This window comes from Brienomyrus brachyistius, chromosome 7 (assembly GCF_023856365.1).
Source record: "Brienomyrus brachyistius isolate T26 chromosome 7, BBRACH_0.4, whole genome shotgun sequence".
Classification (NCBI taxonomy): domain Eukaryota; kingdom Metazoa; phylum Chordata; class Actinopteri; order Osteoglossiformes; family Mormyridae; genus Brienomyrus; species Brienomyrus brachyistius.
Window position 1 is genome coordinate 9,647,744 of NC_064539.1, and position 26,720 is coordinate 9,674,463.

At 37.8% G+C, this 26,720-nt stretch overlaps 1 protein-coding gene across 1 annotated transcript; it reads right to left on the reverse strand.

The window, feature by feature from the left end:
* Positions 1-24,105: 24,105 nt before the first annotated feature.
* On the reverse strand, positions 24,106-26,386 carry tdgf1 (teratocarcinoma-derived growth factor 1). The gene is made up of 6 exons (XM_049018859.1): positions 25,894-26,386; positions 25,736-25,782; positions 25,472-25,627; positions 25,142-25,256; positions 24,931-25,040; positions 24,106-24,597 (listed from the first exon to the last, which is right to left on the reverse strand). The coding sequence occupies exons 1-6, from the start codon at positions 25,914-25,916 to the stop codon at positions 24,491-24,493; spliced, it is 558 nt and encodes a 185-aa protein (XP_048874816.1). The 5' UTR covers positions 25,917-26,386; the 3' UTR covers positions 24,106-24,490.
* Positions 26,387-26,720: the final 334 nt, after the last annotated feature.

The following is a 26,720-nucleotide window of genomic DNA, read 5'->3' on the forward strand; positions in this document are numbered from 1 at the left end:
CCTTGGAAATCACTAGTACACAGCAGCTGGTTGCTGTGACCACACGGTCACAACTGCCAAGCATAACATGGCCCTAAATGCGGTGCTATCTCTTGATTGGTCAACAGGAACATATAGTAATTGTTATTGTCAGTATGACATAAAGGAGGTATGCATATTGCCTTCTCTCTCTTCTGGTGGATTTCTGTTGCTTTGCTCTCTCAGTGAGACCATGTCCTCGTTTATGCACCTGTCTTTTATTCTCTGCTTTCTTGCCACCCCCATTTTCCCTCCTCATGCCAGTATTTTACATCTATAAATCTCATATATCTGGTCTTTACCATGCACCATTTGCATAAGTCATTTTTTATATTGTTACATAGTACGATTTTTCCACTAACTGAACTGTTTTGTATGTTGTTTTTATTAATCAAATAGAGTCAGATTAAATAAGGAGCCATGATTTTTCTTACAGGGAATTTCATTATGCTGTGTGAAAAATCAATTTTCTTACATCTGGATGAGTACGATATGAACCGTTGAGCAGAGAGGCCCCAGGGAGATTTGTTTCCACTCAAGGTTATATCTTCCTTCCATTCAAGCAAGTGTTTTTTTGTCTCTTCTCTTTCTTCCCTGCCTTATCTATCGATTTTAAGGCATCAACTTTATAAGATTTAGTCTCAGTTTTAATAATTTAATAAATAATTTTAATTTTATAAAAATGTCAATATCACAAAGAGGATTCAAGGTTTGTGGAAACAGGCTTTACTGTCATATCAGGCAGATTGCTGCACCCATTCTGGCAGGTTGTCTGTTTGACAGTCCATGGACACCACAGGCTACAGCCCTGAATATCGCTCACTGCTCAGAATATACTGAATCTGGGACATCCAGCGTTAATTAAACCCTTCGGCTGCAGGGGTGTGACAGTCCAAAACTGTAATGAGTGTAATATTTATTGTTTACTTGAGTTTATTTAGTGTATTGGTTTCTTTAAGAATGTCTACAAAATAATTATTTACAGGGGGAGGGGAGAGCTTGGAACCGATCCCAGGCAATTTAGTCATGCCAATTAGCCTAACTGCATGTCTCTGGACTGCAGTATTAAGGAAAGTTGTAGGAAACTGACATGAGACGTCGAGAGCATATCAATTCCACATCGGGAACCCCCAGTGCTGGGGCTATGAGCCCCCCCTCCCGCTATTACATTACTCACAGGTACTCATTGATACAAGACCACTTATGCATAAAATGTCAAACCTGTTTCAACTTATCATACTTTTAAGATTTATATATAGATTATAAGAATAAAATGCTCATTAGGCAAATCTGTCCATTTCAGGCACATGTGTATAATTATGTGAATTTGTCTGAACTTGCATGTTGAATGGGTCCACATAACAGCCCCACCCTTGAAAGCCCCAGGCTTGAAAACTATGGATAGAGATATTTTGGACACTTAACAGCTTTATTAGGGACCTCATAGCCTTTCCTACCCTTGAATAACTACCAGTAGGTGACTCCCTTATCAAGACAGACAGGAGCAAGTTTTCTTCCAATGCTGAAAGCAGCATTTTCAACTGGAGTAACGGGCGATTTGAGCTGTGTGAGACGATGGTGAGACCCACTGGTACATTGTGCCGCCCAATAAACGCAGCCGCTTCCATTGTCTTTTCTACGATTTGAGGAGAAATTATAGAAAATGCTACTACAAAATCTAGATTAGCAATTATCATGTTAATATATCAATGCTGTGAATTATATGTAAATAGCATGTTAGTCTCAACAATGCAGTCTAAACTATTTTAATATGTAAATAAGTAGAAATGCATTAGCGTAGAAAATTACAACACTACAGCATTTAAGAATACCAGTCCATCTTCCTTGCTTATCTAGTGCAGGGGTAGAGGGGACAGGATCCTGTTCTAGGTAACAATGGGCGTAAGTCAGGGGTACACCCTGGGTAGGATGCCAATTTGCATGTGACTAGAGCATTTTTGTTTAAGAAAAATATAAAAATAAAACTATTGTGTCACTGTATGAGGGTGTTCTATTTAGTAAACACATTAGTAAGCTTTTATGCATTCCACAGGAGAATCCATCCATCAATCCATCCATTTATTGTATAACTGAACAAAAGTATTTGACCCAACATCCTAAACACATTTCTAACAATTAAACAGTATTGCGATAAAATTAAAAAAAGTCTATGATGGTTTTTTATTTGTATCTATTGTATGTTACAGGTGATATATCAGTACAGCTGATTATATCTCTTCCTCTGCCCGCATCAGTAACATTATCTCCACATTAGTGGGCTGTTACACTGTCAGCATGTACTAAACTGACTGTCACCACTCAAACAGTAAAGTACAAAAAGAATGCCCCTGATTTATGGGCAAATTGAAAACATTTAGCGTGTGACACTGTGGAACTCTGATAATGCTTCTTACTACATAAGCAAAAGCTCTACAGACACTTTGCAAATCTATGTATGTTGTCATAATCCCGTATCACTGTTTGGGGGTGTTGTACTTGAGTAAGGTGTTATGGATTCCAGAGAAGAATCAACATTTAAAAATAAGGGATGTTAACCTGCTAGTGAAGAGAACAGCAAACAGCGATGAGCAACAATTAAAAAGAATAAATGAGAAAATAATTTTGATTACATTTGATTTGGGGGACTATTAACCTACACTGTTATAAATTTGTTGCAGTTCACCCACTAATTATATCAAATTAGCAATCATGTGCAGACCTTTCTTAAAATAAATATTTCAGGATATATGCCAGTTAAATTCGCTAATGTTTCTGTGACCACTGTTTATCCTAAAATAAACATTCAGAAAAATCTGAAAATTTGTAGCTCAGGCAGCTTTGCTTATTGTCAGACTATACACCACATTTACTTGCTAAGCCATATACTGTAGTAAACTCCTCTTTAATTGTTTTTTAAATCTATAAAAGCATATTGTTTCATAATATGTAGGAAAGGAGGGTCACATATGAGAACCATTCCATGCTGTTTATTTTTTGCATTTGCTAAATTTATCTTCCTCTCCAAACGGCAGTTTTTCTCTCCTTATTTGGCATGTCATATATCTGAGCAGTTAATGGCGTGTCAAGGTGAATGGTTTTCTGCCAAGACATTTCTACCTAATGGGCCTCCTCACCAAATCATCGTTTTGATATTGCCACTGCATTACCTGTTCCAGTTTCAGCGCATGTCACAAAGGGTCTAGAAAGTTTAGCTGCAAATTTTTATTTTTGCACCCTTTTAGCGCCACTGTACTGGTAACACATGTATTTATATCCTGAGCTCACAACTTTTTTTTTTTTTTTTATTTGATGTTGATGATAAACTGATATATCAAGGAGAAAAATCTAAAGCGTACAATTCTTGAATGCAGCATGTTATTGTCTTCACTTGGAGACACATTTCTCAGTTTTTCAAGGTAGAACATGATCCATGGACACTAGGCTTGTGAGAACATATTGTATAAAATACAGTCATTGGGAACCTTTTTCGCTGTACTTGCCTTATGCAGAAGCATTGAGAATCCTTTGAATGCCTTCTGCTGTTTGATATTGTGTCACTCCTACAAATATAGTTTTGTGTCAGAAATAGCCTCCTCCGAGACTGATATTCCAGGCAGCTGAAATATGTGGAGGGCAGACGATCTACACCCTGTCACAGTCAGCTGCTATGGGATCACCAAAGACCATGACGGAGTACGCTGTGGGACATTGTGCAGAAGTTTTTTGGGTGCCTGTTTAAATGAATAATGTCATTTGAAGCTCCACAGGCTGGAAAGTGCCCCAAAAGCCATGCCAGGCCTGTTGTTCTACGCCCCGGCATTTGGCTGGTCAGCTGCTCCTATGGATTTGATGAAAGGCACTTGGGTACCAAATGTACTGGCTCAGGAAAAGCTAACAGTTCCTGTGTGCGAGTGTATAAATGTTGAGTGCACATGAATAAACCAGATTGTCTATTTGCTCTCCAAAGAGTGTTTTATGTGTGTATATAATCCTTTCATATTCAATATTCAGTCATGCCTGAATACCTGCTTCTTGCACAAGTAATCTTTTACGTTAACTAAGAAAAAAGGGTGCTTTTTTATAAAGCATTTTCTCATATCACTGAGTATTTGAACATCAAACCTCATTTGCAATGTTAAATCTCATTTGTGATGTGCAATTATCCAGAATAATAAATGTAACACTTTTACAATTCTCACCCTTCAGTTCTCCGTAGTGCTCTGCATGGGTGGTAAATTGGAGAGGTTGTTTAATGGGAAAAACTGTTACACCGGTGAATCTGGGCATTGGAGCAACTCTGTATTTTACTGCATGTGCAAATTTTATTATAGTCCAATAAAATCTGTCCCAGGGCACCTTAGAGAGCAATGTAGGGGAACCACATTGCATCTTCATCTTCCCAGTGCCATGCCAGTCATTGTTACTGCTGAGATTTCAAGATGGGCCAAATGAGTGAAAATGACCGTAAAAGGGAATAGAGCACCATGGACCCCCCCCCCCCCCCCCCCACATCCCCATCTACTGACAATATTTTACTCCTTTAATTCATTTAACTAGCAATATAACGTACTACTGGTCAGCCTGAGAGTAAAAGAGCAACAACAAAGAGTCCCTGTTTTACGGCTGGTCACTACAGAGATTCAGAAGCTGTGTATCTCCTATAAGAATGTACCCTGCGAGAGTGTGCTAATTAAACATTTCCAGAATGCAGGTAATTAAAGTTACTTTCTGTTTATCAAGACCTGGCAGACGAAGGTAGCGAACCAAACAAAAAGAACCCAGCTCATTACAATCACACAAAAGTATACAACTTGAATTCTGAAGCAGGTCCTTTGAAGGTTCACTTAGACTAAATATTCTCTGTTTAATTATAATAAAGATATATTTGGTGTGCAGGCTTCCTTGTGTTCAAATTAAATCTTCTCAGTCTTGGCTTCTCCCTATAATGTGATAATTTTTTCCCTCAGTAGAAAATTGCAGTAAATGCTAACCACAATTAGACAATAAGAATGAAGGTGATAAAGTGAATTCCGTAATACTGGAATCATAGTTTCAGTTTAAATAACTGAGATCCAGAACAAAAGGTATGGTGAGTGATCTGTGGAACTTGACCAAGGAACAATCACAGGCGAACAACAATCCATGGCAATACATGTGACGAAATTCACTAGCAAGATTTTGAAAACAGTCATCAATGAAAAATGCACCAGCTCAACACAGTACAGCAAGGTACAAGCTCAGCGCCTCACTTACACTAATAAAGAGGTATGATGCAGGTGCCATTGGTATTTTGCTAAATTAGGGTGTGGTCTGGTTGAATGTGGTTACTAGGATGCTGATTGGAGGCTAGAATGAGAAAACAGTGAAGCTTTTCACTCTTATCTACTAGCAAGAACTGATAGCTCTTATAAACATAATATTGTGTGCGATTGCATGTACTCTATTACAGTGTGAAGATTTTATATGGACTCCTCTACAGTAGGTAACATTCTAATGTATGCTATATATCAGGGGTAGGCAATATTACCCAGAAAGGACTGCTGCAACTCCCTAATTAGATTACTAATTAGAGGACTGACTGGCTGAAGACTCTTCACACCTGGGTTTACCAGCTGATCTAAAGGTTATCCCAAAAACCTGCATACACACCGGCCCTTTGCGGATAAGATTGGCCACCCCTGCTATGTATACTATATGCTGCCTATAAAATAAAATTTTCTCTTGCTAATTTCAGAATGCTTTCATTGATCCTCTGTATTAAACCCAGTAGAGCAGAATGTGCTTGCAGCCCCTCCATTGCATCAATGTCCTGGGCTATGTGCAGAGACTATTCAGCCGAGGGCATACGACTAGAATGTGGAATGTATTTTAGGTGAAAAACAAGCCAGACTAGTGTGGTATTGATAATGCCATACAAGATGGCAAGCAAGGCCTGCTGGAATCTGTAAATGGTGAAACCAGCCTCATGATCAAAATGTATGTGCAGAATTGCGATATGGAAAACCTTAAAAGCTTTTTTCATAACCAGAAATCATGGCCTAGATAAAAAAGAAATCCGGTCTACTTCAGAAGACAGATATAAAATAAAAAATAATACCTAAAATAACTAAAATAATAATAACTCTTGGGGTGGCATGGTGACACAGTGGTTAGCACTGTTGCCTCACGCCTCTGGATCCTGCGTTTGTGTCCGTCCAGCTCTGTTGTGGGGTTTTCTCTGGTCCCCCCCCCCACAGTCCAGAAAACACGCTAAGGCCAGTTGGCGTCACCAGTTTATGAAGGCTGTATGTGTGTGTTCTACGATAGGTTGCCACCCTGTCTTGGGTTATCCCCTAGCTTGTACTCACTGTCACCCTGCAGAGATCAACCAGGTATGGAAAAGGGATTGGTTTGGGATACAAGAGCTCAGTCTTAAGTGACATTTGCTGAGAGATAAAAAGGATAATAATAGTTTTTTTTATATAAAGATCTGCTTAATTGGTTAAAATATTAATGTGTCAGAATAGGTATTTGGTATAACATTAGATTTGTGGGACGATAGCAAAAGCCTTGGCAGGCTTGCATTGCCACAAACAAAATGAGGGCAGTCTTGAGCTGAAAACCAGTGATTCTTCTGCTCTGAGTCACAAGCCTTACAATACATGAAAGCAGCATGGTGCTGTCAGCCTAAGCCTATACAGGCTACAGTGTGATTTGGAAAAGCATGAGATAAAGCAATGGGGCAACGGTGCATATCTTATGGAAGAAATCTGCTTATAATCATTTCGTAACTTAATGGATTAACAAGAAAGACGGTTAGTGATGCTGCCTATGACTTACAAAGTAAGGTTTTACGGGTATTATAATTCGAACAGTTTTTTTTTTTTTTAATTTATAGATTGTCTTTAAGCAGCACAAAGGGTGAGCTCTCCCTTCAGTTTAAATGTTCTTTTGCTGCAAGCTGTGTGGAAGTAACACCACTGAGTGCCAGACTGGAATAACGCAGAATAAAGTTAGCTGATGAGTCAGAGCCGCTACTGTCTGCTCAATTCTGAAGCAGACAAGCGATCTGTCTAAAAAGAGGGAACTAGTCTGTAGGATAAGCAAATTTTGAACATTGTAAGTTCTTGAAAGTCCAACAAAGTCATTCTCAATTGCTGATTATATCATGTTATAAAAGTTATGAAATATCTGTAAAAATAAAAATAAAAAAAAGACGATTTGGCCATGATGGGCTGTCAATATCAGAATATTATGAAACAGGAATACCAAATATGCCAATAGTCATTGTTTAGCGCGGTGAAACTTTGTCATCAGCTCCTCAGGAGAGCCGGCAAAGAGGGTGAGGAAAGCAGATTTTACAAGACGGGCTTCCTTTGAGACCTAAGCACAGTGAGTGAGGAAGAGTTACAACAAGGTCCAGACAAAGAAAGAGGATCAACTTTTGGAGTATCTTACCCCAGTGCTAATATTTGTATTCCTTCCATTTTTTCCCCTTCAAAAGTTATAATTGAATCTATTTTCAAGTACATTTTGTATTCGTTAAATTAAGGAGTTACTGAAATTAAATATGCATTTTATTAAAATTAAAATATATATTTTTGATATTGCTGCTTTTATTATTATTACTATTCATTTGTAATATATTTTACAGTTTTAATAATTACTTCATCATTTTAATCCTGTTCAAAATTCATTTAAAGCCTTGATTATTAGAATAGGTTGCAGATCACCATGGTGATACAGATTAATAAGTGGTTATTGAAAATTGATGAATTAGTGATTATATAACAAATAAAAGATCCTTTCTGGTTTCCTTTATATGTACACTTATACGGTTCTATATAATATTTGTAACAACTGTAATAGGAATTGAAATACTCCGGTTACCCTGTGAAAGGTAAATAGTATGAAGATATTTCCAAATCAAGCCTGTAGAAGCCATTCCATGAGCAAACTGAGAAAGCAGCCAGTCCTTGGAGTTTGGGATTAAGGGCCTTTGCTAAAGGAGCCAATGATGAAATCAATGTCCTAATGCCCAGAGCCAAACACTACCCTTAGGCAAGACATTACAAATGCGACATTAAGACTGTCAGAACTTCCTGATATGTTTAAAATTAAGTGGTTCTTACTATTATGGAATTTATTCTCAAATAATAACTTATAAATGAGAGACAATAAAGATGCAATTGTCAAGGTGAGGCGCCAGTATGCAGACCATCAATGCTCCATCAGTGATGTTCTGTCGGTAGGGTTTTGCTTTACAGCTTCACTATATCCCAAGATGTACTATAAAAGACGACTTTACATCAGTCTTGCATAATATGTCAATTATGCTTCAATATTCTGATTCTATTATCCCGTTTCATTAAACAGTTGTACAAGTTTACTAGGCGAAACCCTCTTGCATTCCTCACTTTTAATCTACTGTTGGTTACCCATCATTAAATGTGCTACGCTTTCTAATTTGTAAAACTGAAAAAAATGATACATGCCTCGGGAAACTGAGCGGTGAAGATTTGTCCCATGTGAACTATCATGTAACGTTTGTGTGGCTAGCTTTAACCTGGTGTTTATTTGTAGGATTAGTGAAGCCTTCACAATTCAGCACTGTAAACCACTCTGTCGGCATCTAGCAAATTGAAGACTACTGTTCTGATTTAGAAGCCAAGAAGTGGGTTAATAAAATGAGTGCAACCTGCAAGTAGCTACGGCATTTGAAAAAGGGGAACAGAACTGATCTCTGGCCTTCTTAGCCACTCAGTAATCTCATGTCACGAAGACTAACCAGAGAATGCAGGATTTCATGTGAATAATTTTTATATCCTCACCCTTGCTCCACCTCTGCCAGTCAAACAGATACATGATAGATTAATTAAGGTGTTTTATTTGAAATATTTATTATCTGCAGGCTGATGAAAACAGCTCAGTCCTCACGCTTTGAAATTGTGGATGTCAGTAATATCAAAGCAGTTGAAAAGTTTGAGGGTTTTCTTTTACAACTCTATTGACAATGATTAATACATTTTCTCAGTTCATTTTGAGCAGCTATGTTTGAACATAGTTCTTTGCTTTCTGTTGTTATTTACTTTGTAGGGAATCCAAAAGATTTTTTAAAGCTTACATCAATTAAAATATCATTTCATACTCTTTTCAAGCAATAAAATTAAATAATTTGTATTATTAAATTTATTAAGACATTTTCTTTACCGAGGTTTAATTTTAATTAAGTGTAAATTCAACAAATGCAATCCGTTATCTTTTTTGTTGTATATATCAAGTGTAATTTCTCTGTCCCAGACATGTACAAAATATGAAAATTGACTGAATATCTAATGGAACTGACAAGCTTTGAAATAGGAAATCTCTGCAAAGACATAATAATGTTTATTTTGTCTCCACAGAAAAGCTGGGTTTGGCAAAGGCTTTAATGTTGAATAATTAGTATTTTTTCATAGAAGACAGGTTTTTTTATTTGATTAATAAAAACCTATTTTATGATAAAACAGGAAAACTGGTAAGGGAGGATCTTGCAGAGTATTCCAATTTCAGGTGTGAAGTGATTAATATGTAGCTGGTATTGAAAGGATCATTTGGTACCTCGTTGGGTTATAGTGTATATTATCAGTTCCAAACATATGGTCTTATTGTAAATATAGAAGATTGTAAATAGTTATTAATTCTCTCAATGTTACAAAATAAATAGAGGATCCAAGTGTGGAGCCAACAGGTGTTTAATCGGAAACTGGCTTGTGCCCCCCACTCCCAAAATTGTTCTTCTAGGCCATACCCCTGTACGTGACCTCTCTAACACTGAGATTCCAGCAGAATCTGAACTAAGCCAGCAGGCTCCTCATCAGCGTCCAGTGGTGAAGGAAGCTCAGCAGACAGGTTTCAGCAGAGAAACATAAACGCTCAGGGCGATCCGGTAACTGGGAGGCAGCTTCCGATGATATTTAACCAGGCTGATACATTCTAGAATCTTGAAGGGACCAATATACCATGGGCTGACTTTTTATAAGGGGAGATGGAGTGATGCCTGCAGCCCTGCGATCGATCTCTCATGGATAGAGGGGTGGCTAGTAGCCTAATATATATTGGAAGAGGGTTAGGTTCAGAGAGGTATGGACCAGGGAGTTTTGCAGTTATTCAACCTGAACCAGATACTAACTCCTGTCTGTCTTAATGGAGCAATACTGTTGTAGGGAACATCCAGTTTCTGAATGTAATCTCTGTCTGTTCATTAGACTGAGGGTGATATCCAGTTATTATATTCATTTTTAACCCAAGATGGTTACAAAAGGCTCTCCGTACCCCTTGAAGAAAAAAAAACTCTTCAATTTCCATGGCATGGGATAGATCCTTTAGAGCAGGGGTAGGGAACCTGATCCATGGAGAGCCGGTGTCAGTGCGGGTTTTTGGGATGGCCTCTCAATCAGCCAATAATAAAGCAGCGATTCTCAACTCCAGTCCTTGGAACCCACTGTTATTGGCTACATCTATGGATGTATCAGAACATGCACGACCATTTACTTTTATGTATTTAGCAGACATGTTTGACCAAGTGATGTCCATGTGAAGGAAATGAATGAGCATCTTGTCAGGAAGTGTGTCAGGGGCCCTGGGTCATACTGTACAGCTTCCTGAAGTGCCTTTGTCAATTCCCATCTTACAGGATCTGTGATGCAGGAAAATAGCAGAATGATTTCAAGATCTGTGGAGCTTTTTGGTGTTTCAAACTGTTGCGAAACTCTATCTATTTTTACATTTTTGGATCCTGGGCAATATGTGACTGTCAGCTGGAACAGGGTAAAATGTCAAGCTATCAGGTTTGCCTGGGGTTTAATCTCCTGGCTTCCTGAATGCATAATTTTGGTCTCTGAGCATGACGAACAGGTGTGTAGCCGCCCTCCAAGCAGCATCCCCATTTCCAAGAGCCGGTTTTGTATTGAGTAATTCACAATTGCCGATGTCGCAATTGCCTGAGTTCATTTATGTCAGTAATAGGCACAGGGATGTAGATTTGGAAGATATCTTTGCCTTTGGGACTGGATAGCCCTCAGTGTGACCTCAGATACATCTGCTTAAAGTATGAAAGGGAGTTCCAGATTGAGTTGTTTAACTATGGGAGTTGAGGTACACAAGACATTCTGCTGGGAGAATGAACTTTCAGCTACCTTAGTCCAGAAAATAAGCTTGGCAATTTTTTAAATCAGTGTCACCGATTAAAACACTTAGATACAGAGCTAAAATTGTAACTAAATCTTAGAATTCACCCTAGAATCATCCATTCTAATCTCCCCAAGACCTAAGACACAGCCATTTTTATGAATACACTTGAGTATCTATGTGATAGTTGTAAAAGAGAGGTTGCTGAAGTAAATTAAGATGTTGTTGATGTAATTAATAACAATTAATATTGATCACGTCATGGAATATTCCATTCATGGAAGACCGCAAGATGGAGGGGGTGTTAGCCAGTCCATACTGAGAGTACTCACAGTGCCCCCTAGTGTTGACAAGTTCAGTTTTGCACTCATCACCCTCTAGTGTCTGAATGTAATTGTAAGCACTATGGAGGTCTAGCTCGGTAAACACTGTGGCTATGAAACCTTTGTAAAAGGGCTGCTCCGGGCTCCTGGCTAATCCACATCCTTCTTTTCAACAAAAAAGGATTCAGAAGCAAGAGTATAAGTCGAGCGATGGATGATTACAGTAATGAGGGCCTCGTCTATATATAAACCTATATCCTGGGATTCAGGTCAGGACAAAGAGTAAATTCTACGGTGAGGAAGCAAGGTGCCAGGAAGTGAACTGTACAGTCCCAAAGATGATGTGGCAGAAGTGGTGCAGTCTTAGCTTTGCTGAATACATCACAGTAAGCCCAGTATTCAGGGGGAATGTAATCTACTGCAATTTTGTTGAGGTTTTCAGTGGATGTGGAAACAAAAACAGATAAAGTAGCAGGGTCTAGGCTGTAAGTTCATTCTACTTACAAGAGATGGGGAAATGATCTAGATTAAGCTACAGTTGCACAGGAATGAAAGGGTTTCTGGGACATGGGAGCAAAAGTAGCTGTATAGTTACTGGATACAGAGCACCAACTTATTATTGCAGTGGTGCCGTCTGATTGGTGATTTCTCCTGTTCCCAAGGGCTGATCATCCTGCCAGTTCCTGCGGCCTCTGAGTGAGCTTATGTCCTGAGGGATAGAGTGGATATTTTCTGGTTTACAATGACCAGAACTGTATCTCTGGGTTACACTGAATAAAGTAAGGTAGGTGGTTCTTTTAGTCAGGGCTAGACTGCAGTCTGCTCTCACATCTCCCATATGCCAAGAATATAAGCAAAGATGCTAATGGAGGTGTGAGTAGGTGTTACAAGGGTTTGCTGTAGGGTAGGATAGTATAAGTAGCAGCTGATCCACATTTATAGACATCTGTGCAGGTGTCCAAGTCCTGGGTGTTACAGCCGCAAGCCATTTCCACCTGTAAGCCATAGTCTAGAGCTGGACAGATCCAAAGCATGATCAGCTGCTGACCAGTTACCTTAGTGTAGCTCAGCGTAGGGACCTCGGTCCTTTTGTTCTGGAAGCCAGAGAAAAAACTTGTACCGATGCTAGAACTGGCTTTCAGAGATTAGAACTGGGTCCTTCTGGTGTTACAATGAAAGAAAAAAACAGCACAGAATTGTCTATGTACATTGGCTATAATTTGCAGAATTAAATGGTATAAAGGGGAAAATACTCATAGTCATTTAAAACCAAATATCTCCTCTCTGAAGGCACTTGGTGTAATAACCTATTTCTAGGGTACAAGAGTAAATCTTGTGGGGCTTGAACTTCTGACCATTTGAGTGAAAGACCATTTCTTTAACAAAGTCTTTAGCTTCATTTATGTAAGCAGGACACATTTCAACAATATTTAGCATATCAGTATATTTAGCATATGGCTGCTTCTGTATCTTTTTAAAATTTACTGCATTGAAATCAACACGTAGCTAATATTTAAGGCATCGATTTTAATAATTTATGGCAGCACTTAACAGATACTATCTAATTACTTGCACACAAAAAAGAGCATCGGGATAAATATATTTTAATAAATATTTTTTATATATTATATTGTCATATAACTAATAAATATAAATATAATTAAATGCTTGCACTATGTACCATCCACAGTTTACATTCAACATAGCAGCAGAATAGAGCTTTAATTCTCAAAAAGGGAGACATTCACACCCTCAAATAGCAGGAAAATAATTGCTGCAACTGCTTTTCTGTTTCTTGTGTTTCCTCATAAAATTCATAATTTCCAGGGAGGAAATTGATAAGTGAAGGCTGATTTTAGAGGTATTGCTTTGAAGGCTCTTTGGAGATGATAGCAAAGAGTAATATTATTATCCTTTGGTGGCTGAAAATTGGAAAACTTGTTGGTCTTATCCCAGATTTGTCATTATTCTTTTATTGCTTGCTTGGAAACCCTAGAGCAAGGAAGGAGGAAAGGGAGAAATAAGTTAAAGTACTCCCATGAAGGAGATTACATCGGACACATAAGCGAAAGTGTGGCTGGTTATGGAATCAGCAGTGATAAACTGCTGCAGCTTAAAGGATAGCTGACAGCTGACATTCACATAACAATGAGCTCTGCCTCAGTCCATCACATCAAACTGAGAAGGAAGCCTGAGACCAAGAATATATCACTGTCAGAGGTCAGCAATGATGCCTCACTGCCCCAAAGTTCTTTATAATCATATATATCAAAGGGAAATATTTCATTTAAATTTTAATACACACATATACACAATATTCTTAATCGATTTGTTTCCTAATTGTTATATATAAAATGTTTTATCACTGGTTTTGCTTTGGTATGTCTTAAAACCTTATAATAAAATCAGTGATATCATTTCCAGTCATTTGTACTATTTAGTTTTTAGTATTTTAATTTCAGTTTTGTCTTGTGTGTTCTTACACATATCGCATATTTGTTACGGGGATGATGGTTAAAAACCTCATCCTTTAGGATATTAGGGAACATGTTTTAATTAGCACTTAATTTACACCTGAAACGCCAGATGGGGACACTCGCTGTGTAAATAATTGCTTTTGTAATGTACATATTTACAGGCAAACTAGAGATACTGATAGTGAGATGGCCTCACACTGAAGTGTTGGTTAAGTATCAAAGAAATTCAAAGCTGCAACATAGAGATAAATTCTTCATTCGGTGAGGTATAGATTATATTCTTTGTTTAGATGAAGTTTGAATCAGTAGCTTTCATTCCAAATCTGTTTCTGTACTCTTGACTGATCTGTGGAATAAATGAGGAAATGTGAACTATTTGGCTTCCAATTTCAGTTAATCTGAAATCAAAGAATTTGTTTAAATGAGATCGATTTTAATGCAAAATATGACTTAATAAGCTTTCTTTTTCCAACATCATTTATGGGTACTAATTCATATCATACATTTTTAGCAACTGTAAAGTCTTTCTGCATCAGTGGCAATTAAACTATTTCCAATATTAAGTATTTGAAATGTTTTTTAATTGAAAGGGGCTGTTTTCAAAGGTCGTCTCCCACTTACAGCTTCCATTAGTCCCTCTTGTTAGGGAACATTATGAGAGTTATATTTATCTGCGTTTGTGGCACCAAGATCAATCACTTTACTGCTACCCACTGAGTTTCCCCACTTTTCTCAAGCATGGGACTGCAAACTGGAGCAAACACAAATGACCCCTCATGTGACTTGTATGACGGTCCCTGTTTAATCTCATTTTTACCACTGTCACTAAATAATGGTGGAAATTGTCAGTGGAGTACTAAGAGCATGCACAGATTGCACTGCTGACACTATCCAAGAATGCCCCCCCCAAAAAAAAATAAATAAAAAACACAACCCCCATAAACCTACAGAGAGCAAATACATCCTAACTATGCCATGATATATTGCGCAGTCTACAGTAAGAGTGTAGGGTGTTAAGCACAGCACTCATCTGCGAAGCCACTGCTTCCTGGCCATTATTTAGATTCCCTCACTGCCCCCAGCTGGAATGCTTTCTTATGAGGCTAACCTAATGGCCTTCCTTTGTTTACTCACTGCAGCTCTGTTTGCCGCTGCAATGTGGATAAATTTGCGCCTGTGAGAGCCAGCTTGATCCCAGAGAAGTGGTGCCGTCCCGCATGTAGGACAGCCATAATTACAAGGGCATTTCTAGCCAAACAGTAAGATTTCAGGCAAACATTTATGTAAACAGAAAGGTGAATGGATCTTATAGCCTCCAAAAAGAATAAAAGTTACAACACCAACCATTTGAATCTATTTATTATTATGCTTTTCCTTGCTGTCTGTGATATTTTTCATTTAAAGTGAGCAAGAAAAGAACTGATACAAATTTGAATATTCAAACTTAAATGACATTAATTGCTTTCATTATGTGCCAGTATTTCATACCTATATGTGAAAAATAAATGTCATACCTTTTTGTTTTCTTGAAATTCACTATTTAATTTCATCAATGAAAATTCATTATAATAAAGAACTGAAATTTCACCTTTTTGATATTTTCAGCAGACTTGTGTCATGTAACTTTCCTTAATTATCTCACGGTTGTTTTTACATCCATGTTTAAAAGCTGGCCGTAAAAATAATGTTGGGAGTGAATTAAAACACAAGAGGAATAGGTAGGAAAACAGGTTCATATTCGATTCTAAAGTCTCTTTATTTAGTGTATAACTTCATACTGTATATAAGATATGTGACTGAATTTTTGATATTTTACATTGACTTTCTCTTTATCAATACATCTACCACATGACTTAAGCTGAAATTAGAACCTATTCATGGTAACTTATAAAACAAACTGGTACATTTTCACTCAATTCCAAGATGGAAATTACTTTCTGAAATGCAATTCATTAAACCATGACTTTGACATCTTTCCATGAGAATTTCCCAAGATTTTTGGAAGGGACATCATAAGACCTTATCACTGCCCAGATGCTGAACCCCAGAAAATAGGTTTTCTCAGTTTTGAGGCTGTGAGATAGAAAATTCCAGGTAGGACATTGTTATTTTTTCTACATAATTAAATGCATACTCCAGAAGGAAGTTCCATTTTGTTTCGCAGTGGGAGATTGGTAATACTATCAAACAAGTTTCTTACGAAGCTTTACACAGCAGGGTTACTGCAGAGATGTTTGGGGAACTGTGGTGAGGACTCATGTCTATAAATACATCTTACTGGATTTGAAAAGGAAGGGAGATATTCAGTGAGGACTGCGAGGGGACCTTCACAAATACTATCATTTAATCCACCCATTCTCATCCGACCCCCATTACTCCCTGGTCCTGGCAACCTGATCACAACAGAAAAGTTACACATTTAAGGCTAGTGAAAAATGCAGAAAACAGGCAAGGTTGCTCCCAGTTAGCAGTCCAGGGATATTAGGTCTCTCAATGGTTCAAATCGCCAATCTCTTGAATAGAACCCATATCTTTTACAATTTAAGACTACGTTCAGTTACAGATAAGTACATTAGAGTAGTTGTCTGCTGTCCTATCACAATAATGGCTCTGTACTGAATTTAAATGTAATGTAAACTACAATTCCAGTATTTCCAGTAAGCCAGGAACACAAAACCACCCGGTGCTTTTTTGAAGTCTGTTGGGGGAGGGAAATTTACTGAAGGAAAATGACTTCGATATGGAGTATAATTTAAAATGTTCAATAAAGCCTGTTTTATATTATAGTTATTACAAATACAGTGTGGTCATCCACCGTTATTAGCTATGTCCAATTGCAGCTATTTTAAATCTTTCATTTGCATAACATTCCCAAAATGTCAGTATACAATCAGTGACCTAAACAAGTAAACTCATGACAAATTAAGTGCTGTGAAGCAGTGGCCCTTTTTTATCAACAAATCAAAATTGTGCTTGATGGCGTTGCTATTTCTGACCCGGTGTTCTATAATGCAATTGTGAAAGTGCACGTCTGCCAAATACAATTTAACGCATCAGTCTGGATAAGCTTCTGTTGTAATTTACCCCCCATTCCTGCCCTGTGGCAAGGAACCTTAGAAAACTTTCGGAACTGTCCTTTCCAGTTTATCTGTGATCTTCTTTAATTATCCTACTGTAATATGCCTTCCCCAGCTATAATAGGGTGAAGACAAGGACAGGATGTGAAGCCAGCATGACGGTTTAAGTACAGAACAGCGTGACAAAGGGGTGGAGCAGCATTTCATGCAGCGTTGAAGGCTTGTAATGTGTTAATCCTTCTGTAGAATTTTCATGATGCAGAAAAACTACCATGCAGTTAATTTTGCGTTATGTGATGAATGAATGAAAGAATGAATGAATGAATGAATGAATGAATGTTGCATTTATATAGCACTTTTCAAGACACCCAAAGTGCTTTAAAGAAACAAGGATGAGCCACAATTTATTCTGTTCCATTTCCTGTTTTAAATATAACGAAGATTTTTCATGTTCTGAATCATTTTGTTGTGGCCCCAATCCATTTATCTAAAATGAATCATCATAAGATATCCAGACCATCTGAAATTGATATATTGGCCTCTTGAATTTTATGATCTTAACCTGCCAAGCATGTTACCTGAACTCTGATGATGAGCCAGAGAGGACATGCGGGCTTGAAGCTACAGAAATCACAAACATAATCAAACGACATAAGGAATGTTACTGCAGACAAGATTTCAGATCTTTCCTATATTCATGCAGTTTCTTTATTTATTACTTCTTGGTGAATAACTGACAAAATGCACTGAATGAGAGCTGATAGGGCGACCTTACTGTAGCCGAGACTGCAGGCAGGTGAAGTTCGGTTTACTCTCACTGTTATTGGTACCATGATTTGTAGGTGATTCATGCTAAATTGTTTTTTTGCATTTACAAAGTACCTTGATATTGTACCTCATACATAAATAAGGAAAAACACAATGAGAGATGTGTTATTGTGTTATTATTCTGCTTCACATACAGCTGTGGACAAATTTTTTGGTACCCTTACAGCTCATTGAAACAATGAAATGAAAAGTGATTCAATAAAAAATTGTCTAATGTATACCTGCATGCCTTTAGTATGTGATACAGTAAAGTAATAAAATTATGAAAAGAAATCATTATTTGTTTATTTTACAAAGATATGCTGAAATAGTATGGGTAAATTTGTTTGTCCCTAAAGAGAGTATTTATCCTTGCATTGTAGTCATATTTCAAAGTGTTTAACCTTAATTAGTATCACAGGTGCCTTCAAGCTTTTCATCAGCCATTCAGCCTGTTTAAAGGGAAAGAACATTTTACTGTGCTGTTTGGTATCATTGTGTGCATCTCACTGAACATGGACAAGAGAAAGCAAATGAGAGAGCTGTCTGAGGAGCTGAGAAAGAAGGTTATAGATAACCATGTTAAAGGTAAAGGCTATAAGAGCATCTCCAAGCAGCTTCATGTTCCTATGATCACAGGGTCAATATTATTAAAAAGTATAAGATTCATGGGACTATAGCCAACCTCCCTGGACGTGGACACAAGAGGAAATGCAACCCCAGGTTGGTCAGAAGGATAATGCAGATGGTAGAAAGAGACAAGGAAACCATCCAAAACCATTCAAGCTGAACACCAAGGTCAAGGTACGTCACTTTCTGATTGTGCCATCCGTCGCATTTTGAACAATAATGGGCCCCATGGAAGAAGATGCAGGAGGACTCCACTATTCACAGAAAAAGATAAAAAGTGGAATTCACCAAAATGCATGTTGACAAGCTCCAGAGTTTCTGGGAGAATGTCTTTTGGACTGATGAGACAAAACTGGAGCTTTTTGACCAGTCACATCAGCTCTATGTTTACAGAAGGAAAAATGAAGCTTTAAAAGAGCTGAACTCCATACCTACTGTGACACATGGAGGGGCTCGGGTTTGTTTTGGGGCTGCTTGGCTGCATCTGGCACTGGGAACCTTGAACCAATGCAGGGCACAATGAAGACTCAAGACTACCAAGGCAGCCTGGAGTGAAACATACTGCCCAGTGTCAGAAAGCTCAGCCTCAGTCTCAGGTCATGGGTCCTCCTTCTGGATAATGACCCAAAATGTACAACTAAAAGCACTCAGGAATGGCTGAGAAAAAAAAAACAAAAAACATTGGGCTATTCTTAAATGGCCTCCATGAGCCCAGATCTCAAAGCTATTGAACATCTATGAAAGATCTGAAAACTGCAGTGTGGAGACGCCACCCTTCAAACCTGAGACAGCTTGAGCAGTTTGCTTATGAAGAGGCCAAACTACCTCCTGGCAAATGCAGACGTCTTATTGTGAAGTACAGAGATCGCTGATTGGCCTTGATTGCTGCAAAAGTGGTGCCACAAAATAGTAAATTAAGGGTTTTTGTCCATCCCAGTTTCATTTGTTTAATTATATAAAACATTCAGCTGAATCAATAATGAAAATCAAAGTCTGATTTGTGTTAAACCTGGAATAAACAATAAGGGATGTTATTAAAACTTTAATTTCAGAGATAGGGTACCAACAAATTTGTCCCTGTTTGTAGAACTTCTTGTCTGAGTCTAATTGAGATTGAGGGATTGCATTGGGTACAGTGACCCATTTAACTAAAATGAGTTTGATATTCCTTATGTAAATACATTGCTAAGGCATTATTTTTTGCTTATTCTGTTGCTCTTCCATTTCCTCTGTAATACGGTACGTTTTGAATAACTGCAGATACCTTTAGAAGATGCCTTTGTGACCTGCTCTCATTCTGACTTCATTTGACATTATAAAAAATGACTATCCCTGAAGAATGTGACTAGACCAATTACTTGCACCGCTCACTAACTTTTGCATACTACAGACAGATGGACATATGTAAGAGTGGGGAAAAAAGCAAACAGTAACTTTGATGGTATATGGGATCCTGGAGACTTGCAGCTGTCAGTAGTATGCTACATATTGTTTCTGAAGGACCGATGTCATGAATGTTCACATTCCATATCCTGTAGATATCCCTCACTTACATTTATATGAATATTACCCACTGCCAGCAGTCATATTTTCTGCGAAGAGTTGGGCTGATCCACTTGCCTAGTCTGACACACAGGACTCATCACAACATCATTTCTACTACTCCGTCACAACAACGATAAGTATTACTCATTTCTTTTCAGGCAAAAAAAAAATGTGTTTTAATCTTAATGAGCTATCTATCCTTAAGGGAAAACTCTAATTATGAAAACATGTTTTCATTCAAAATCCATCAGACCTGCACAAATAACCAAAATTCTATTAATTATGCAATACATTGAAAAAAATTCAAACACTGCGTTCTACCAACTCGGGTAATAGATAGCATCAGTTCATAGACACTGGAAAGCAGTCAAAACAGACTGGGTCCACATTCCGATTGATTCTGGTATTTTATTACAGTTCCACCATGTATTCCACATACAAATGTTTCGGCATCATTCCTTCATCAGACACTAGATACAGATAAAACTTCATTGGTATCCCCGGCACCCCCTCATCACCAAATATCCCTGTAATGGTCAGCTGCCCCCATAGGTTTGCTCCTTCCAGCTAGCTGGGCTGCGCACAGACAGCACACAGCGCCTTTGATAAATGTGCTGTCAGGCTTAAACACACAGTTTGCTTGATTTTCACTTCACAGCCCTATAGGGTCCCGGTCAGCTGCAGACACTACAGTGCGATTAGCGAAAAAAGGCCCCATTTGTCCAGCCCCCAGCCCCGCCCACAGAAGGGGCTGGACCTGGATGCATATTATATTAAATGAACAATTAAATTAGAAAGCAGTGTTAGTGTCCCAGTGTAAAAATATAATTTCTCCTTTTGCAAACCAATACAGCTATGTGCCAGACATAATACAATGACCATGTAATAAATGGTGAGTACACCGACTTCAGCAAAAGGCAAATTTGATGGAAGGTAAATTTGCTAGACCCCCCCCCCCTTTGAAATTCTTTTCTGGCTACAGATCTGCTGCAATCCAAACTGGAAAAATGTTAATATAATATAGTCCATTTATTTCCTCGTGCCTTTAATGTTACGACAAGATTGATGCAATAATAATGCTTAAGCCACTTAGAGACAGTAGGTAGCATTTTAGGTACCAGGCTACATAAGTGTACAAACTAGAGGTTAATGTCCTCAGAAGATGACATGCTTCCTCAGGCCTCGAGTGCAGAAAAACAAAACTACCAAAATGTATAAAAGAAAAAAAACACGTAAGACAACAATCAAATAACATGTATCAACACAAATAGCACTAAAAATGTGTACGTGCAGCGACTTCAGTGTGACCAAGTACCATCACATACGTCAATAGTTAAAACTCCGTCCGGTTCAACAGCAATTAACTACGTCAAGGAAAAAAATAAAACCCATACCTTGTATTAGCGAACAATCTTATTCTCTTCTCCCACTTGGTTACATCAGCAAAAATAAAATCATACCACAAACACACATACATAATGCCCTTTGAGGACAGTTTATTAAGTACACCTGATTACTAACACCATCAGCCTGCACTTCAGGACAGCCAATCAGGTGACTGAAACCAAATACATACCGCATACAGACAGGGTTGAGAGGCTTGCTTACTGCCAGACTAAGCTGTGGAATGGCTGAGACACGTCACCTAGGTGCTTTTGAATGTGACGTGCTTGTTGGTGCCAGATGGGGAGGTTTGAGTGTTTCAGACAGTCGGTCTTCTGGTATTTCCCCACATTACACTGTCATGAGTTTACAGAGAATGGCATGATGAACAAAAAAACATTCAGCCAATGGCATTTCAAAGGAAGCACCTTGCCAATGAGAGAAGACTCATTAATTAAAGCAAACACAATAGTCACAAATGCAAAAATAACAATTTAGTACAACAGTAGAAGGTAACAGTAGTAACTTCTCTGGCCAACTTACCTAACTTATCTTGGAACAGTTCCTGGGGAAAGATTGGATCCAACCTGCTACTAGCTATGTGTATGTATAACAAAGTGGCCACTAAGGGCATATATGACAATTTTCTGAATAATATTGAACTTTCTTTTGATATAGTTATTTTAAATGCATGTCACAGCAAGGTTAAGCTAAGACTCAACATTTATCGGAGTCCTACACATCCTGACCATTCGGTGACCTGAGAAATAATATTTCTGAGAGAGGTTTTCTTTTTCAAAGTGTCACTGAACCTTTGGAGCTGAAGGGGAATATGTGCTAGAATCTCTAAATATTACCTTAAAAAAAAAAGAGGACATTCATATAATGATAATCCCAGCAGGAAAAATGGTGCCTGACAGAAAACAAAAATCTAAACCACTTTACTTGATGGGCCACAAGCAACTTAAGCAACTCAGTTACTACTCAAGTACAAATCATGAACAAATATAGTAACTGCAAAAAAATACATTAACTATGATGATTTATTAATGACCAAACATGGGATCAGTGCGTAACTAATGCTTAATTTCTCATTGATTGATACATTCAGCAAATGTGCTACTAGATTATTTCAAGTAAAATGTTACCCATTTTTAGATGGCACTCAACACACAGTAATTTTCTTATAGAAACAGGGAACAACGGAACAAAAGCTGCTCTGAATTCACAATTGTGTATACAGAGCATTAAAAAACTTTTTTTCTAATTAAAGTATTACAACAGTGGAAGAACACCAGACATGTAGCATTGTAGACACCAGCATTGTAGACCATTGTTTCTGTATGGGTGATGATTCAGGATAATTAAAAAACACTTACTTATTTCAGCTAATTTAATCATATACATTTTTGCAAAAAGTATAGAAAGAGATACTATAGAATTTGCTCATCTAATTTTCTAGCTGCAAAATATTTGGAAAGACCACGATGTATATGACAAAGTTTCTAGATTCATAAAATGCAACACGTCACATATGCAAAACAATCCAGGCTACCTTCAGCTTCCAGGGAGTATGGTCCTCTTGCCCAGACCGCATCTTCTACCATTTTATTTTTACCTTTCAAAATATGATTTAGTATGTAAATGTTAGCTATAGCGGCATTAAATGGAACCAAGAACTGACATGAAGAAAAACAAAAGGTACTTAAGAACTCTACAAAGAAACGGTGGGGAAACAAATCTAGGTGTAACGATCATAGATAACCAAGGGGAACTGGGAACTATCAGGAAATGTCACACGTGTCTCCCTCCTACTGGCACAAAGAATTTAAATACATTCACATCAATTAAAAAGACAGCGTAATACAAATCCCATATGAAGCTTCACTGGAACCAGCCAAACTGCATTTGCAAAACTGCAAGAGAACCTAACCCAACACTAATGGAAAACTGACTTTGAATTAAAAAATTAAGTAAATATTAGTTTTTTTAAAAATATTGACAATTATACTTATACAAAAAACTAAGCATTTGACCCCATAGTGGTAGAATATTAAAACGGAGATGAATGAACTAATTTGGATTGCCAAGTATTTTCATGTAGAGAGTGATACCTTCCATTAATTTTAATTCGGTGATAACTTTATGTTTTGGTTACAGTAAAATGAGATCCCCCTTTGAAAAAAAAAAGCATGTCTTTACAAGATCATCTATAATTATAAACTTCCTGAAAATATTTTTATACAATTTACCCATCAATTTACCAATCGTGTTCAATAATGCCATTTCTCGTCACCTCAGACTTTTAATTGCATTATCCATTCTATTTTCAGTGAAAACAAACACAGCACGACGTGTGCATGACTACTTTCAATCAGGACACTGATAAAATGTTATCTTAGAAAAAGGGTTTGTTAAGGGAAACAGAGTAAGGTCACATAAGTGCCTCACCAATCAAGGGTCGTTCCTTCTTTAACAGGGGGGGCCACACAGAACAGATGCGGCTCACAGATGCTTAAACCACCAAAGTTAAGATAAGACATAGTAAATGTAACAAAGCAGTGAAAACAATATAGAAAATTATGTGTATAGTTTCACTTTAAATTTAAAACAAAACCATTGTCAATTACTTGCATACATGCAAATGGAAGATGTTCTTGTTTCGAACCAAACACCCAAAACCACCCTGAAGGAAGGTTAAACTAAAACAGCACTTTATTTCCCGATCAAATACCTTGAGACACTTCAATGGATGCACAATAAGGAAGACAAACATAACATCGTACATGTGACTCAACATGGACAGTGAATTCTTGGACACAGCGCTGCAACTTCAATCAATAAAATACGTATTAATCAAACCAGAAAAAAACAATGCGGCCATTTCTAATAAAATCTTATTTAGAGCTCCCAACATATTAAAACAATAACTCTCCAAAACATAATGCTCAGACTTCCACTGGAAGCAAATAAAAGAATTGCACATTCATAGGGGCCAGAGAAAAATAAAATCTCATTTTCTCCATGATGTATACAGGGACTATCAGGGTCCTCATAAATCTGCAGATTTTACCTGTATCCTTCAAAGGAAAAAGAAAATCAAACAAAATAGTGCTAGACACACAAAACACTGAGGTTGTTGCATGTTGGATCCAGCAGAGCGAAACCATAGTACTTCCTGGGTATCATCTGCAACAGAAAAGGCAAACTGTGCATCAATAATGCGAATCCACTAAAATATACTTAAGGCAAAATGAAGCAGTTAGCACGTCGTCAGACTGTGGAAAAGCTATTGTGAGCAACTCTGCTCAGCCTGTCTGTGATGATCACCAGGCCACCACACTCTGTTACCCAGTGAGGTGTGAATGGCATTTAACAATGTCTGTTCAGTCTGACCAGCGTCTCTCCCACTCACTGGCATTCACTCACAATGCATTCTCTCAATATCAGTTTGGATAGACATGGAAACAAGATAGTCTATGGAGAAGACTTGTATTATTGCAACAAAAAAGACCTACTTACCGCAATTATGATGAAAGACTTGGGGGAAGCAATGAAAAACGCCATATCCACACCTACAGTATGAGCAACCTTTCTTTACCCATTCCCCATGAGGAATTCCACCACAATTTCTGTATAAATATTATAACAGATGGAACACAATTATCAGATTCATCAGCATGATTCAGTAATGCAGAACATCATGTACGGCATTCCCCCCTTCTCTCTTTACCTGATACGATCATCATATTCGCAACTCCTGCCTGTGAAGTGCTTTGGACAAGCGCAAAAACTACCTAAAATACAGGTGCCCCCGTTTTGACAGCAGCTTCGACTTTGTCTTGAACCTACAAAACAGAAATAAAAGTACTTCAAAAATCGGTATATTATTCAGTACATGAGTCCAGGTGGCATAAAACTTAGTGTTTGGTTTACATAATAGCTGTTAAACTAATTATTCACTCACAGCAGCACCCCAAAGCCAGTCGCACAGCCAAAAGAATTAGGTGCAGACAGTTGAAATACATAAGCACAACAAGAACAATGTGTTTGCTTAACTTACTTCCAGTAATACCAACGAATGGTATTACGGATCCTGCTTCTCTGTGCTTCCGTTCATCCGACAGCGCATTCATCCCATTCATCTGGCTAAGATATTCCGCGATCTCCGTTGTTTTCTCCGATCGTTGACTTTTAGTACAATCGGAGCCATCGCACCCTTAAAAAGAAAATCAGGCAACCGCTCAAATACAATTATGTGTACTTGCGTAAAACACTGCTAAAGTCCATATAGAGAAAAGTCTTAGTAAAGAAACCAAATACGTACCTGTTCCAATCTTTATAAATAGGAAAACAACTGTTGCACCCAGAAGTCTGAGAAAAGATAAAGAATCGTATTAATCTCCAGCAGAGTGAACAACTAATATCTAAATGGCAACTTTTAGTATCCCACATAAGATTTAAAAATATAAATACTGTTTTTACCTGGACGACCAAATCAAATTCATTTTGCGACCCCAGTGGAAAAAAGTAAAAACCCTGCAATTATAACCAAACCTCGGCAACTAAAAAATAAAGTGCCTGTTTTTTAAGCTGCAAACCTAAAACGCCATGCTTCTAGAAGTTTTGCTCCCTCTGAACTAACCTGTTTCCTTAAACCACAGACAGCGCACCCAAACCCTTGACAGCCAATTAGCACATGTGAGCCCTCCCTCCTCCGGTCTTATGGTCAAACATGAACTCACGCCCCGTTGGGACGTTAGAGCATGTAAATGAGATCGGCCAAGCGAATGGCCGATTCAGCCTAATTTCAATACAAAACGACGATTACCATTAGGTACACGTCATACCAAAAGACTGAAGAATGCAGAACGCCGTATGAGATGGCATATATTTATAGGGAGAACAAGCTTCAGATGATTAATTGTGTTTAATGTCTGAAGTCTATATATAAACAAAACGATTAAAGGTTTTAATTTTTACCGCGGCAAGATCGTTACAAATTTAACTCTGAAAAACTACCAAATGGATAATTAGATTGTGTGATCCTGTTGAGTATTTGACTTCATTTGGACTTTCGTTGTCGTCTGCTTTCCCGGGAGTTATGTAAAGTTTTATTATCAATAATTAAAGTACTTTTTCCACAGAAAGCCAGCCTTCAAAATACGAAGAATTAGTGCAAAACTGTACCCCTATTCTGACCGTTATAAGATATTTCATTCCACTTGTTGCACACTATTTTGCAGAAATTGCACATTTGAAGTTAATGGCATTATTGAATATTATCATTTTAATGGTTCCAAAACAGGTGT

Bases quoted from the DNA above. Each gene is read 5' to 3' on its own strand.
- tdgf1 (XM_049018859.1), bottom strand. From the start codon at position 25,916: ATGAATTTGATTTGGTCGTCCAG. The intron at 25,783-25,893 runs GTAAAAACAGTA...ATCTTTTCTCAG, and splicing joins AATTTGATTTGGTCGTCCAG to ACTTCTGGGTGCAACAGTTG. The intron at 25,041-25,141 runs GTAAAGAGAGAA...ATATTTATACAG, and splicing joins GAATATGATGATCGTATCAG to AAATTGTGGTGGAATTCCTC.